Below are 15,301 nucleotides of genomic sequence, written 5' to 3'. Positions count from 1 at the left end.
TGCCTGATTTCTGTCTGGGTAATGAGGAGTGGGCCCCTGCTGGAGCCCGATGAGCGGTACCCGTCCCGTGCAGTTTCGCTCTGGTTTCCAGCACGATCACCCCGAGCTCACCTCCCCTTTCATCCCCTTCTGGGAAGAGTCACCTGGAGCAGTTTCTGTTGGAGGATGGTGATGTCTCGGGAATTTGTGCGGTTGCTACAGCGGGACTTGAGGGGACGATGGATGCAGCACATGGTGAAGCAGATCATGTAGAGCACGTACAAGGTACCCAAGATGTAGAAATACGGCCGCCCATATTTCTTCCACTTGAAGCTCACCAGCTGCTTCACAGGGGTCTGTTCCAGGATCTGGCGAGCCTGCCATGGAAGAAGAGTGTAGCTTGAGGTGACCAACGTAGTGAGGGTGCCGGATGTCCCACTGGGTCCCAGACGGGCAGGGCCGTCGTCAGCACGACCATCCATTCAGTGAGTCTGGCGTTTCTTTTGCAGACAACTAGTAAACCTCCCCTATATGCTAGGCTTCGTGCTAGTGCCGCAGATAAGCTATTACAGAAATCAACACAAGGACCCACAGCCCCGTGGAGGCCCTGAAGGACGAGCAGCAGATGGTTGAGTGAAGGCAGAGTGAAGGAAGATTATTCCATGAAGTAGCAGCAGGTACCAAGGTAGGAAGGTGTGAGAAGACACTAGCAGGAGAGATGTGGTTGGGGACATGGCAGAATCTGTTGGGAGTGATGGGCAGGGGTTAGAACGGATGAAGTAGCTAAGGGTCAGATCATGGTACCTTCTGAATGCCAAGGTTGACTTTGTTTTCTGAAAGCAATGGGAAGCAATTGGTGGGGTGGGCAGGAGGGGGGGGTGCTAAGCAAGGAAGTAGTCAGATTTGCTGTAAAAGTGTTGCAAAAAATAATAATAATAATAATAAAAGAAAGGGCACCAAGGCATCAAATCTGAGCATTCTAAATCCAAGGAGGATGAAATGGTGGTAAAATAAAACTATCACCTTTATGTGCTTATTGTGTGTCAGGAATTGTGATCTGGCTGAGAAGCTATCTCTATTAATGTTCACATGTTTATGGAGTAAATTGTGCTCTACAAATTTTTCATAATGAAACCACTGGCCAGAGAGGTTGATTGATTTTTCAATAATCGGTTGGCTAAGAGTGGCAATTAATCCAAACCCAAATCTGTCTAACTAGAAAATACACACTTTGAATTAAAAATTATTGTAATATGCTTTCAATCTGTGTTTTGAACTACTAAGTCTCCTATGGAAAAGGACTTTTGTGTTGGTAGCATATTATTAATTGATGTAGATCTATTTTGAATTATCGTTTTCCATTACCTAAATTTACACTGATATTTTGGTTGGTACTATGAATGTATTTTAAAGTAATAAAGTTTAAAATATTTTAATCATTCTAATAAATAAATAAATGCATTGTAGAGAGGAGCAACAGAGGACACAGGGAGTGGGATGTGACCGTAATCCAGGGCACATGGGTCAGTGCTCGGATGTAAGTAGACAGAGAGGGAAAGATACTCGGGGAGGATGATGGACAGCACGAGGTATCTGAGAAAGCAGGAAAAGCCAGAGTCAGAGCATAGCTGGAGGGATCAACCACTAGCACAGAGAATATCTTTTTCATTGAATTTACAGGGAAGAAGAGAGACTGGGCAGTTTCCAGCTCTGCTCGGCAGGAGGACAAAGCAAGAAGTTGGAGGAGCTCCAGCCAGAGGGCCTCTGTTTCATCATAGGAATCTGGTTCTCCTGATGGAGCTCAAGGCAAAGGCAGTGAGGGATATAAAAGAGGCTAGAAAGGAATTCTGAGGGAATAGAAGAGTAGCAGACCAAGACAAAAATAAAACCTGGAAGAGAAATGCGAGAGCCAGCTGAAATTGGACACCATGGATTTGAGGTGCCACCATCCACCAGAGGGGCTGGGGTTCCAATTCCTGAGAAATCCTGCTCAGCGCATGTCTGTTTCCAGGGACACTCTCTGAGGAAGTTCATCTGTAAACTGGCCGCTCTTGCCCTGTCCTCTTTTCATTAGTACCAGCAATCATCTGGGTTTGACAGCTCTAGGAGGAGTCCTGGGAGATTGACAGGTGGCAGAGAAGCAAGGGGAACTACGTTTTGCCGTGATCTTGGGGGTTCCAGGAATCAGGAAGTGTTCTCCCTCTCCACCAGTCTTCAACAAATTTTCCCTTCCCTCATATCACTCGATCCAGTGCGTCTGACTGCGCTACATGTTTCTCCCTCTCTGGAGAGCTCTCTTTTTCCTCATCTTCCCGGTGATTCCCAGCACCTCCTTGAACCCCCCACTCAAGCACGTGGTCTGTGGCATCTTTTCTGGTCCAGCCAAGCCAAGGTAACTCAGCCTCCGCTTTGCGGCCACTGGGCACAGCACAGAGAGTTTATGTCGTACTCTATTACAAGTATTGAGGACGGGGGCTGGAAGGGGACAAAGCTGACTGACAGGAAGTGGGTTTCATTTATTTCCGTACTCTCAGTTCCTGGCACGGTGCTTGGGACCCAGTGAGAAGCTCAATATGCTGAATGAATGAATGAATGAACAATAGGAAGCAACGTTCCTTTTAAGAGTCCCTCATATGCAACATTAAAAGGGACAAGTGCTAAGCACAGAGAGAGAGGAGTTAGGAAAGGGGTGTTGATTGCAATTTTCTCCCAAAGGTCCCAGGAGTTTGTCCTCATCCTCTTCTCTGACAGGGCAGGGAAGTGTCTGGAGCCCAGGATCTCAGCCAATGGACAGGCTCTGCACGGACACCTGACAGCCCCTCCTCCTCCATGGTACTCATACCTCCCGCTTCTTGGAAGAGACCACGAGCTCTAGAAAGGACACATTCTCTCCCCAGGAGTCGATCTCTGTGAGGTCGTAGAGGGTGGAGGTCAGCGGCCCGCATGTCCACTGGATGTGCTTCCGCTTCTGCATCAGGTGCTGGAACATCTGAGGGGACACAGTAATGAGCTGCAGGGTCAGCGTGTAAGGAGCTGGTCAAGGGGAGCAGCACGGCTGAAGAGGGGCTGTTGCCCAGTCCTGGTGACTGATGGACAGCTGGGAATTGACAAGCCTCTGTTTCCGTGAACCTGCTTGTCATGTTTTGGTTACCTTTCTTTCCCACAAACCCTAACAAGCTCTGAAATGAGAAAACAGGCAAAGAGAGCATAACTTTGGGTTCCCATAGCAGATAATCGAAAGTAAGATTCTCGAATCCTCTGGAGTCAGGAATTCCCAAGACTGAGGACTTTAGTGACAGAGTCAGGAACAAGGGAGCACCACCCTTTGGGGGAGTTTGGGAAGAAGGGTCCTAAGAAGGACACGGTGGGGCTGGGGGAGTGCCCCTCACCACAGTGTTGCCCTCCACTCCAGCCAGCTTGAAGGGGGTGAGGCCCTGGTGATTGGGCATGAGCTCCAGGGACTGCAGGCGGTCCCCACGCCTGTCGTAGGACAGCAGTAGGTTGTACATCTGGCAGGCAAAGGTTTTGTTGGGCTGGAGGACAAGGATGTGCAGCACTGTGTTTCCTAGGGGAGGACACGGGTGTCACATGGCCCCTGGGACCAAAGTCCCCGATGCTCCCTGTGACCCACTGGGTGGGCCTGAGGGCGGCCCGAACCCCTCCCCTCACACCCCCAGTGTCCCCGCCCTCCTCGGCCCGGCTCTTACCCAGGGAGTCCTGGGCCCGGATGTCAGCTCCATGCTCGATGAGCAGCCTCACGATCTCCTCGCTGCCCATGCAGGCAGCAAAGGACAAAGGGTGCTCCCCTGGGGGTGCAGAGGGCCCCGCGCCATGAGCGTGCAGGCTGGGATGGGCAGTCTCTCCAAGTGACTGCCCCCTCCCCCATCTCAGCTCTGGGCCTGGGGACACTTGTCAGCAGAACCAGAGACAGGAGTGGTGCAGGGGCTGTGGGGGCGGGGGTTGGCTCTGGCCTTCAGCCCTGTAAGGGCTGACCCCTCCCAGCTTCCCCAGGCTGGAGCCTCCCCTGCCCTCCCTCCCTCTGCTCCTGCCTACCTCCCCGCCCTCCTGGCCCTGGCCCTGGCTCTCACCGAAGTAGATGAGGTTGCGGGGACTGAGGCGGAAAGCTGAGCCTAGAGCTCTTGCAGACACGCTGGCCCCATGGGCAAGCAGGGCTCTCACCAAGTTCATGTTCTGGTTCATGATGGCTATGTGCAGTGCCGTCTGACCTGGACCAGAGAGCCCTCAGTCACGGGGTCTGTCCCCAGTCGTCTCGGAGACACAGCATCCCCCGGCTTACAGGAGGTCCCTGACAGACCCTTGTATGGATTTCTGTCCTTGGCTCAACAGAGTGGCCTGAGACCGAGGGCACCTCATCCCTCAGGCAGGGCACTTGGCTGTTTCTACCTCTTCTCTATTGGAGGTGGCATATAAAGGTCACACTTTGGTGCTGCTTTGAAAGAGACAGAGTTCTGTCCTTCAGGGGACATGAAAGAAGTTGAAAGGAAATAATCAATGGCTCAAGAAGGTCACGGATACTCAAAGTCAAGACCAGGACCTTTGTCTTCCTTTCAACTCAGAAGAGTCCCTCCTGAACCCTCCATCACTCCTTCGCCAACCTATCCTCAGAGGCCCATCTTAAGAGATGACATCAGACCCTCCCCTGGCTGTGTCCACCTTGAAAAACCGTTAAGGTTCCTCACCTGCAAATGGCTCACATATGGTGGGCTCCTTGACCAGCTCCGGGGCGGCCTCCAGCAGCACCATGGCGGCCTCCAGGTTGTCATAGAGGGCGGCTATGTGCAGCGCGGTCTCCCCCAGAGCTCCTGGAGCAGAGTGGATTGAGACAGGAGCATCAAACACCTCCCACAGACACTCCCCAAGGCCCTTTTGCAGAAACCCTCAGCGTCTGGGGGTGGAGGCACAGGGCTCTGCCCCACCTCCATCGTCCCACCTCGTTGCTGAAAGTCACAGGTTTGGTCCACCAGAAGCTCCTTCAGGACACACAGGTCATTCTCCTTGGCTGCCCGAAGCAGAGGAGACTCTCGGATTCTGGGAGAATGAACTTGAGTCAGGTAGAGACAGCATGGTGAGAAGCCGAGAGCAGAGAGGAAGGAACAGAGACGGTGCCTGCCTAGGACAGACACACACTGGAGAGTTGTTTCCCGGACTCTGGCTGAGGCTCGGACTGGGGCGAAAGCTTGCCTGAGGCTCCCCCTGTGCTTGCACGTAAGGGGCCTGGGGGCTCAGCCAAAATGAGGGGTGTCATGCCTGAGGGAGGAGGGCCTGAACGGTGGAATGGGTGGTCCCGGTGGCCCTGGCCAAGTCAATCTAAGCTGAGTAAACGTTCGGAAACTTGGGGATCTGGAGCAGCTGGAGGAGAGAGAATTTCTGCCCAGGTTTTACCCATGTTCCCAGACCTGCTGAACTGGCTCTCTTTAGCCAAGGGGAGTTTGAGAGATAAGAAGGAAGCTGAGAGGGAGAAACGGGCCAGCTGTTAGAGCCGCTGGGAAATGAGTGCGCTGCTGAATTCTGAATCCCCCTGGGGTCGGGTCGGGGGGGGGCTGCTGAGGTACACGTTCCTGCTGGGTGGAGGGCGAGTTTGAGGTGGGGTGTGCTGGCTCTGTCTCTTCTGTGGTTTACCCTGAGACCCAAGGCTCTGGGCTTCTCTGAGCATGTGCCGCCCGGAGAGGATCCCCGGGGAGATACCCGTCCTGTGGTACCTCTGCCGGTTAATCTTTGCTTCTCCCCTGCCTGCACGAACCAAACAAGAGATAAAGCTGCAGCCAGCTGATTCCTGCCGGGCAAGTGTGTGTTGGCTCTGAAGGTGAACACAGGGTCTGGGAGGTTGAGGGTCAGGAGGAGAGAGATGAAAGGCAGATAAACAGACAGACCAGTGGCTCCCGTGATGTCCCTTGCCCCAGATTTCTCTCTTCCAATGGCTCCATAAGCTGATGGGAAGAAGTTTGGTTTTTTTTTTAGTAGATTTTTTATCTCAAGGCTGAGATAAGGTCTGCCCCTCAGGGAAGTGTTCTCCGAGGGGCCGAGGAGTGAGGACCAGCCCCCGCCCCGTCTCACCTAGACCATCCATCCATGTGAGGGCACTCAGCCCAGAGCAACCAGGGCTGGGATTCCAGAGCTCTCTCCTGGACCGAGGGTTCTGCACACAGCCTCGGCTCTCAGGCCCCCGGCCCCCTGCCCTCTGCAGAGGGAGTTCTGGAACCCAGCACTCTCCCAAGATGGCCCTAGTTCCACTTGAAAGTCCGGAGGGAGGAAGGGAAGGGAACTAAAGTTTCCTTAGCAGGGCCTGGGATGGGAGGTGGTGAACAAGCAGAGCGCCTTTCCCAAATGAGGCCTCAGACAGCACCCAGGGCCCGCTGCACAATGTGCAAGGCCCACAGCGAAGTAAAACTGCCGGACCCCTGGTCCAAAAATTAAGAATTTTAAGACGATAATACAGAGCATTCAGCCACATGCTGGGCTCTTCTGAAGCTCTTCTGAAGGACTTATGCCACTGGAGAGGCCATGTGCTCCTGAGTCCAGCCCTGTCCAGCCCCCAGATCTGCTGGTGGCAGCTCTCCGATGGGAGACAAGTCTCCCAAACACTGAGGCAGAGGCCTGCCTTCAGGATGGCTCGCTGCCCCGGCTGGTCTTCCAGGCTCTGGACCTCAGGGCTGGCCGTAAGATGCTCTCCCCTTCCAGGGATACCAGTGCCCACAAACTGTCCCAGGAGCAGACACAGGCCTCATCTCTGTACCCGTAGGACCTAGCACAGCCCTGAACACAGGAGACTCATAAAAGGTAGATGGTCTATGTGGGTCCCTAGTGGGACTCCCTGACGTCGCCTGGGTTTCCCTGGCCAGCTGGTCAGCTCCAGGCATTATACAGAACACAGTTCTCCTCCTCTGTCCCCATGCCATCAACTTGCATTCTCATTCTAATTCCTCACTTTTTCTCCTTCAACTCAACGAGTCTCCTAAAACTCACAGGCTCTCAGCCCTTCCCCAACAACCTGTTCCCCAAGCCTGCACCTGCCTGTCTCCACTCCTCCCCTGCCAAGCACCCCGGCCTCTTCTGTCTGGTCCCTCTGGAGCCCCCGAAGCCCCCTTCTTTCACCAGGTTTAGAGCCCAGGCAGCACTCTGCCCCCACCTTCCATGGCCCAAGGCCACACCCCCCACTGCCACTGACAGAGGTTGCTGGGCTTTGGTAACGGGGGGGGGGGGGGGGGGGGGGGCTGGCATCCCAGCGCCTGGCACTGAGCTCTGGGCTGCTCTCGTGGGGAGAAGGACCCAAGTGGGCTGGAGGGTTCCAGGCTCGGTGGAGGGGAAGGGAGGGGCAGCCTACCTCTTCTGCTGCAGCATGTAGGCCTCGTCCAGACCCTGATCCCGGTCTTGCTGTCCTACCAGCGAGGTCAGAAGTTTCTGGAGTTGGATCCAGAGTCCTCTTGCCTTGGGTGGAGAAGCCCCCATGCCTTCTCCTTTCAGGCTCTGACAATTAAGTTCCAGGGATGTGGTTAAAGGGAGCAGGTCTAGGACTCAGCGGCCCCTGAAGGGTGGTCGGCTGGGGCTGGGACTGAAAGAGGATGTATCTCCAGTATGATGTGTGTGCAGTCTGCGGCTGTGGGGTGGGTATGTGTGCACGTGCACTGAGGGGACTGGGACCCTGCCAGGAGACAGGCTTTACCTGGAGGGGGAGGAGCTCTTTCTAGAGAGAGTCCTTGGGGGCATAGAGCCTGGAGGGGAGGGAGGAGGGAGCCTGCTCCAGTCGATAGGCTAGGGCGGCTGAGACCAGGACAGCAGAGGGGTGGGGCAGAGGAATCTGGACGGGGAGCTGCAACAGAGCCTGCAAGGTGGGTCCCACCAGCACGGCGAGGGATTACCTGGGGTGCAGGAGAGTACGGAAGCCAAGCCCTCCAGCTCAGCAATCAGCAGGTCCGAGTTTGAATCCTGGCTCTGAGTCCTTCCAGATCAGTTAGGTGAGCTTTCAGTGCATCTGTAAGATCGAAGTATTACCCACTCTCACGAAAGTGTCAGTGAAGCACAATCGTAACAGCTCGATGACTGTTGACTCTCCTTCGACCGAAGGGCTCAAAAGACCCCAGGACTGCTCCTCTGATCTGTGGCCGTCCCTGCCCTCTATCCTGCAGCTCTGCCTCAAAGGAGGAGTTTCCTGGCTGCCCCTCCTCTGGGAGAAGCCCAGTGATTTCGCTTCCCTTCCAGCCCCTCCCTGCCAGTCAGGGGAGACCCCAGAGAGCCCCGTGCGTCCACAGAGACTGAACAGCAGGAACTGGGCGAAGGTAGAAGAAATCGCGGGACTCTCTCCAGGAATGAGTCAATAGGAGGAGTCTGAGTAAAGAAGATAAGACTGTCAAATTATTTTATGGTATTAGTTTCTATTTCTCTTCCTGATTGTTTTCAAAGAGGTATATCCATATTATCAAATTGGAGTCACTCAATAGATCAGTGAGGTACCTGGGAGCCAGATGAAGGTTCTCTTTGTATTTCCTGAGTGAGAAGACAGAGCACGGAGAAGTAGGTGTGATTACCCACAGCTGGTGGCAAAACTGGAGCTGGTCCAAATCAGCCGTCAGATCTCGCTGCTTCTGGGGAACCTTCTACCTAGAAAGAGGAGAGGCTTGGGTGGAGATAGGCTGGGGACCCTCCCCCTTGGGGGTCTTCAGGAGCAGGGACGCCTGTCTTCTTTTGCTGTAAGAAAGAGAGGGCTCCTCTAGAGATTGAAGGATGGACAAAATAACCTTTAGAGAAGGACAAAAACTGAAAGGAATATAAAAAAGGAAAGGAAGAGGAGGTGCCTGAGACCAGGAGGAAACATGCTCTCACCCAGGGAGGGGGGAGATGCCGGCTGGCCAGGGGGAGGGGTCACCTTGTGGGACATTTTTCTGCTTTGCTGGGGGTTGGGGCAGTGTGGGGCTGTAATGACCTCCGAAGCCTTGGGACTTCCAGTCTAAGGAGATGGAAAGAGCGATAAGGGTGAGGTGGGGGGTGTAGATGAGCTGATAAGCAGGGGCCGGCCGAGGAAAGGAGCACCTGCCCAGGAAACACTCAACCCATAAAGCCAGTCCTGGAGGGAGGAGGGGCGGGAGGGCCCGGTCAGAGCCGCACAGAGCAGGTGCACGGGGCTGGCCATCAAGGGCACAGTCTTTGGTCCTTGGGTCCCAGGGGAAGAAAGGCACCCCCCTCTTCCCTAAGTTCACCTCCGGTCTCCCCCTCCCACTTGCGCTCCTTTGCCTGCACTGTCCCCTCCAATGGGAGGGACAGGAATAAGGTGCCTGAAGGGGACGGAGCTGTCCCACCTGTCCCACCTGGAAGGCTGGAGATTCAGAAATGGCTTCCTAATCTTTAAGGAGTTCTCTCCTCTTCTGTCCTCTGGCTTCCTTCCCCATCCCTCCATCCCCTTTGTCAGAGCCTGCATCGCCTCCCTATTTTCTCTTCTCTCCTCTGATCCATTTCCATCCTCCCTCAGCTTTCTGTGGGCAAGGACACCTACAAACTCTCTCCCCTCTGGGTAGCAGCTCCCCAGCCCGGTGATGCCTCTGGGTCTAGTGCGAGTCCTTAAGCACTGGTCTGGGGCCCCTCACCTCACTGTCGTGTCCCAGAGCCCCTTGGTGCCAAAGCATCCAGACCTCTTATTCTGATGGAATAAATAATAGGAACACCCATAAACCTGAAATTCAATTTTTAGGTCTTAGACTCCCACCCCACCTGCCCACAGCCTAGGGAAAGAATTTGAATACAATACTTTAAAACATTAATACTGATTGTCATCGGATGGTGGGAGTACTAGCCTTTTTGTTCTTCATACTTTTTCCCTTTGTACTTTTTCAGTAAGTAAAAAATGTAAAGGGGTTCCTGGCTTCCAAGGAGGATTTATCTCCTCAGCACAGGGCGTCAGGCAGGCGGGTGGTGAGGAAATGGAGGAGTGGTGGTCAGGGCCACCGTGGTCTTTCTACCGCCCCTGTAAGACAGCCCCCACCCCCAGCTGCCCTCCCCACCAGCACTCACAGAGCGGGAGATGGCTTCTCATTTTGCTGGGAACCCAGAGGCTCCTCCCCAAAGTAGCCAGGAGGAGGTTAGTAATTTTTTTCCATTCAAGCATCATTTCCTGATCCTGCAGGTCAATGAGTATAAGGGAGGGGTGAACAGGGTCACTCCCTTACCTGACTCTTGCCTCTCCCATCGTCACGTGACGTCCTGTACCACTCCCCAGTCACCCTGTCACCTGGCTTGGATCATCAGAAAGAAGACTGGAGGCAGTGTCGGCTGTCCAGGAGAGACCCTCCTGGATGCTAGCGTCAGCAGCGTCCATGGGAGGGAAGTCCCACATGCCCCCTTCATTTCCGAGCTCCCCTCTTCAGAAGGGGAAGCCACATTTCTGCACATGTCCTCGCCCCTGCATTCGGCGGTGCATTCAGGTGTGGAATGCATGGACACCAGGAGTGGCCTGAGCTGGTGGTGATGGTTCCAGTGGGTCTAAGATCCCCTCCCATCTGTTCCAGCACCCCTCCTGTGGCTCATGGCCTGTATCTGTCTCTGGTTTTCTGGGGCAAGCCTTCATTCTGTCTCCCCAATGCCACACCCCCTGCCCACCCCCCTCCCACCCCAACCCCGACCATCTCAGCTCCAGGAAGCAGATGCTAATTGGCCAGTCCATTCCCGCCAACAGGTCTGCGCTCACCAGGGTCACAGGCAGGGCAGGCATTGGGACATGAAGGCAGTTTCTTGAGATTTGTTATTTGGGATCCTTGCCTCTGCCATGCTGGTTTTTGTCTGAAGGCTCTAATCCTCCCACCCTTTAGAGACTGAGACTCTAACAACCGTTCCTCTGCATCCGAGAGAACAAGAGGCTGTGAAATGAGGGTGTTCAGTCTGTCAGTACGAGAGGGCAAAGGCTGGGAGAGGGGGAAGTCTGGGGGAGGATGAGGAGAGACAGCAGTTTCCACTTGGGCCCAGCGCACTCTGCTCTCTGTCTGTCTCTCACACACAGAGCAGGGACCTTCCCCCTCCTCCACCTATGCCTCCCCCTCCCTCATTTTTGATGGGCCCGAGTTCCATGCACAGCCCAGGATGTGACAGTCCTCATTTTGACATCCCGCCTGGGCCTCAGCCTACGCAAGCGGCTTTCCTTCAAGAAAGGCCGCACAGAAGAGTGTTGGCAGGTGTGATATTTAGAATCTAAAGAGTCAGTCAAGAGTCCTGCTCTGCCCCCTATTCTCTGTGCAACCTATAGTGGGCAAGTCATTTCTACTGTGAACCTCAGTGTCCTCATTTCTATAATGGGTATGGCCGGACTATGACTTTGAGTCCTGCTCGCCATGTGGATCTGACAGTACAATGGATGTGAAAGGACTCCACACAAACTCTTAAGTCGTCGCCGTTGCTCTCCACAGGACGGCCCCCTCTGGTCCCCTGCTGGTGACTCTACTCTCTCACCTGCCAACAAAACTCTCTGGTGACTCAGAATGAGGGACGGGCCATGGCTGTGATGTCACAGAGCTCATGACGTCAGAGGTCCTATGGCAGGGAAGGGGAGAAAACGGTGCTGGGAAGGGGTAAGGGCCAGGACAAGGGACAGGGGAGGGAGGTGGGGGGAGCCTGCCCGTCACGGGGGAGCAGGGAAGGCCACTGGCAGCAGATGGGCAGGCCCATGACTTCCCTGGGCGCCCAGCTCCACAGGGCTGCGTTCCTGGCAGCCGTCCTGCTGCTGCTGCGGATGAAGGGGGTGAAGCCTCAGAAAGCGAGCCCAGCCCCCAGCGAGAGGCGTCAGGAAGAGGAAACGCCGGCTGCCGGTAGGTGAAGACAGGGCAGTGCCTGGGCCGGGGCTGGAGCTCCTTGCCTTCAGTCCCACTTGTCAGGCCAGAGTGGAAGCCAGGACAGGCTTGGGGCACGTGTGATCACCCCCGGCCCTACCCCTGCATCATGGGTGTCGTGGAAGGGGTCTGGGGCGGGGGTTCCTTGCCCCAGAAACTGCATGGGGCTTTCCTGGGGGCAACCAGAGGAAGAGGGTCTGTGAAGTTCATCCTTCTCTAAGATGGTCCCCAGCCCCCATCAAATGATGTCACACATTGGAGGAGGCCGTTTGAGTTGGCAAGGGGGTGTGTGAACACCGAAGGTGGGGCTGTGGCTGCACACGGAGCAGAGGAGACCTCCAGATGGAGCCTCACGTCTGTGGTCAAGGACAACAGTGTGCGGACGGTTGGGCTCCCAGAGTCCCCGACTTCTTCCCCTCTCCAGTGTGGACCAGGGGCGGTGGGGGGGGGAGCAGGTTACAACCAGTCCTTTCACGCCTTCCCCTCTCCCCTGCTCTAGACCAGGATCGAGAACAGTTTGAAGAGCACTTCGTGGCCTCCTCGGTGGGTGAGATGCGGCAAGTAGTGGACATGGCCCAGCAGGAGGACGACAGGACATCAAAGACGGCGGCTCTCCGGGACCACCTGTTTGACTTCACCTTCTGCTTTAACCTGGCCAGCATCATGGTTTTTTTATGAGGGATGCTGAGGCGGAGGTGGCGGCCTGGTTCCTGGATGAGGACCTGGATATCTACCTCCGCTTCATGATAGCGTACTGACCATCTTTCCCCACGGGGCTCCAGGTCGCTTCTCCCGAGGGAGACATGCATGTGGCTTCCTGGCTCTTGCCAGCGGCCTTTCACCTCAGATACAGCATCAGAGAGATCATGAGCTGGCCTTCCAGCTGCCCAAAGCCACGGCCCTACTGTTTCCTCATTCACAGTCCGAGAGCCATCTCCAAGAGCTAAGATATCAGACCCCTGCCCCTCTCTCTCCCCGCAGCTCCTGGCTTCATTCAGGATATCTGACTGGGGAGGAGGCAGCAACAATAAGAGTAGTAACAATAAAATCCTGAAAACAATTGGAAAACAATCCTGAAAACAATTAGTCTCTTACTGGTTTGTTTCATCACCCCGCCTTTGGCCCACCAACATTTAGACCCACCAGTTCCCCAATCATCGGTTCTCTCTTTGTCTCGGCTCTGTGGAACTCTGCGTAGCATTTTCTCCCCCTATTTTTCTGACTTCTAGGCAGAGGACATAGCAGGAAAGAGTTCCTAACAGACAGGAAGAAACCAAGGGCCAGCTTTTATTTGGGAAACGGAAGGGGAGAGGAGATATTGCCCTGAATCCATGGATGGGGAAGGGAGATGTTGATACGTCTGTGCTGAGATCTCTTTGGTAGCTGGCCGGGTTACCAGAGTTGGCAGCGGCTGGAGGGGTTCATGAGGGTACCATGGGGACACTGGAAGTGTCTGGCGAAGGCTGGGCTGTTGCTTAGGGGCCCATGCACTCGAAGGGTAGGAGGGCTGTGAGTGTCCCGAGGATCCTGGGTGCTGGGGTCCCTACACATCACCTGGGGAGAAAAAGAGGTCCAACAGGGTAAGGAGAATAGCAGGCATCAGGGTCAGTAGGACGTGGCAGACCTGGTGACCAGGTGGGACTAGGGACAGCAGACAACGAGCGGGGAGAGGAATGCTCCACGGCCACAGGGAGAAAGGAAGATATTTGCTCTCTGTGGGTCGTTTAATCTGGCAGCAGGTGTCTGAGGCAGGGCTGGGCTGTGTAGTCATACCATTTATAAGTGACTGAGAGGTAGGGTCTGTTGTAAGAACTCTGTGGGCGGGAGGGGGTCTTTAAGTGTACTGAAGAATTGGGGGCAGTGTCTGTGGAGAGAGTATGTGATACTTAGGCAGGGGTCATGTCAGGGTGGGACCACATCTGGGGATGAGGTCTCCAAGGAGGAATGTGGTCTCTGGACAGTCTGTTAAGACTCTCGGAAGGGATCTCTATTTCTAGGAGAAGAAACGAGAGAAGAAAAATGTTGAGTTCATCCCAAGGAGGGATTTGGGAGTAGAGTTTTCTTTTTTTGGAAGTGGGTGCTGAGTTTGGGAGAATTTATAGTACCACGAAGGGACGGTCCCAAGAGGACATGTGTGAAAGGATGACAGTGGGGACATGTGCAGCAGAGGGTTGGGGACACTGGGGGAAGATGTCTCCTTTCAGGGAGGAGAGATTCTTTGAGTGTTAACAGAAGGGTATTTATCTGACACGGAGTGAGTCTTGGCAGGAGGTGGCAGCTGCCTACCTGGGCATAGCTTCGGAAGAAGAGTTGCCGGGGGCTGAGGTCCAGGTGGGGCAGGGTGGTCTCCCCACGGTACCACAGTAGCCTCTTGTTGTATGCCTGCATATGGGAATGCGATGGAGGGTTGCCCTTAGCTTTCAGACCTGTGGCCACTGGGAAGTCTGCCGCCCTACCCACAATATCCAAAACCAGTTCATGGCCCGTCTTCCCAAGTTCTGCACGGACACACTGGTCTGGGCCAGGAGAAAATGCACTTGCTGTAAGAGCGCTGGGAAAGAAAAGAAGGCTCCATGGAATAGGAGGGGGTCCTCAAGTTGCCATCTGTTCAGCGGGGATGGGAAGGGCAGAAAGCTCTGCTATGTTTGCAGGAGGGATGATGGAAGGTAAAACTGGAGGCAGGCTCTTCTGCTGGCTAAAACAGCTCCTGGCCTTGGAATGTGAGTTACCTGCAACGCAATGGCCAGCCCGCCTGTGTCGGCGGCATTCTCCAGGAATGTGCGGGAGCCATTGAAGGAGATTCCTTTGGGTAATGGAAAGGAAGCATAGTGGCGCTCCAGGCACAGTAGCGCCCCCTGTAGGGCACGGGTGTCACAGGCCGGGCAGCCCCCAGGGAATACTGTTGAAAATGGGGCAAGAGAATGAAACGGTGAGGCATGACGCAAGAGGTGAAGACGTGGGGGTACCACAAACTGGGAAGGCTCCCAGGAGTACTGCAAAGGCTTCAGGACTGTCCCACCTGGAGCCCTCGCACAACCTCCCTTTCTCCTCCTCTAGGCCTCCTTTGGGGTCTTCTGGGCTCCCCGCGGCCTCACCTCCCAGTGGCCCACTGTACTCACAGAGCTGGTACAGGATGTGCAGCATCTCATGGGCCATAATGCTGCCAGCAGCACCAAAGTTCACGGCTCTGGGGAGACAAGGGCTTGTCTCACCCCCAGAATCCTTCCAAGTTTTTGGCTTCAATTCTCCAACCACCTCCATCACTCATCGTAACACTGGCCCATCGCTCTTGGGAAACTTCCTGCCCACCCTCATGGAACGGCCCGTACCTGGGGTAGCCAGGGTGGAAGAATGGGGGTTGGAGGAGTCCAGCTGGGAAGACCACCGCATGGTCAGATACTGAATAGTAAGCATTAACCCCCCAGGGGGGCACCTGCCACCTGTGGGAAGAGCACACGCGAACATCAGCTCCATCATTACTGCTCCCCCACCCCAGA

The 15,301-nt window shown here is 54.9% G+C and overlaps 3 protein-coding genes across 10 annotated transcripts in view; 1 reads left to right on the top strand and 2 right to left on the bottom strand.

Annotated features, from left to right (window-relative positions):
* The window catches only part of TRPV5 (transient receptor potential cation channel subfamily V member 5), a 34,365-nt gene extending 23,413 nt beyond the window's left edge, over window positions 1-10,952 (bottom strand). For 3 of the 6 annotated variants that reach the window (XM_072964309.1, XM_072964304.1, XM_072964308.1), the window contains exons 1-13: window positions 10,673-10,952; window positions 10,000-10,105; window positions 8,449-8,595; window positions 7,857-7,969; window positions 7,322-7,464; window positions 5,700-5,816; window positions 4,931-5,028; window positions 4,680-4,802; window positions 4,068-4,205; window positions 3,687-3,785; window positions 3,369-3,544; window positions 2,822-2,968; window positions 144-356 (exon numbers count right to left, since the gene is read on the bottom strand). In XM_072964309.1, the coding sequence (XP_072820410.1) occupies window positions 144-356; window positions 2,822-2,968; window positions 3,369-3,544; window positions 3,687-3,785; window positions 4,068-4,205; window positions 4,680-4,802; window positions 4,931-5,028; window positions 5,700-5,816; window positions 7,322-7,446 (1,236 nt within the window). In that variant the 5' untranslated portion in view covers window positions 7,447-7,464; window positions 7,857-7,969; window positions 8,449-8,595; window positions 10,000-10,105; window positions 10,673-10,952. Of the gene's footprint in view, window positions 1-143; window positions 357-2,821; window positions 2,969-3,368; window positions 3,545-3,686; window positions 3,786-4,067; window positions 4,206-4,679; window positions 4,803-4,930; window positions 5,029-5,699; window positions 5,817-7,321; window positions 7,465-7,856; window positions 7,970-8,448; window positions 8,596-9,999; window positions 10,106-10,216; window positions 10,271-10,672 lie in introns of those variants that run through there. The other 3 variants (XM_072964305.1, XM_072964307.1, XM_072964306.1) reach the window with 3 other exon arrangements.
* Window positions 10,953-11,540: 588 nt separating this feature from the next.
* Window positions 11,541-12,864, top strand: LLCFC1 (LLLL and CFNLAS motif containing 1). The gene is made up of 2 exons (XM_015244269.3): window positions 11,541-11,783; window positions 12,304-12,864. Exons 1-2 carry the CDS (start codon window positions 11,630-11,632, stop codon window positions 12,480-12,482), a joined length of 333 nt encoding a protein of 110 aa, XP_015099755.3. The 5' UTR covers window positions 11,541-11,629; the 3' UTR covers window positions 12,483-12,864.
* A 209-nt stretch (window positions 12,865-13,073) lies between these two features.
* Window positions 13,074-15,301, bottom strand: part of KEL (Kell metallo-endopeptidase (Kell blood group)) — a 193,693-nt gene continuing 191,465 nt past the window's right edge. For all 3 annotated transcript variants that reach the window (XM_072964298.1, XM_072964299.1, XM_031674493.2), the window contains 5 exons: window positions 15,134-15,244; window positions 14,924-14,991; window positions 14,534-14,703; window positions 14,091-14,186; window positions 13,074-13,358 (listed from right to left, as the gene is read on the bottom strand). In XM_072964298.1, coding sequence (XP_072820399.1) covers window positions 13,197-13,358; window positions 14,091-14,186; window positions 14,534-14,703; window positions 14,924-14,991; window positions 15,134-15,244 — 607 coding nt within the window. In that variant the 3' untranslated portion in view covers window positions 13,074-13,196. The remainder of the gene's footprint in view (window positions 13,359-14,090; window positions 14,187-14,533; window positions 14,704-14,923; window positions 14,992-15,133; window positions 15,245-15,301) is intronic.

This window comes from Vicugna pacos, chromosome 7 (genome assembly GCF_048564905.1).
Source record: "Vicugna pacos chromosome 7, VicPac4, whole genome shotgun sequence".
NCBI classification, from domain to species: domain Eukaryota; kingdom Metazoa; phylum Chordata; class Mammalia; order Artiodactyla; family Camelidae; genus Vicugna; species Vicugna pacos.
This window is presented reverse-complemented; position numbering and strand designations above follow the sequence as displayed.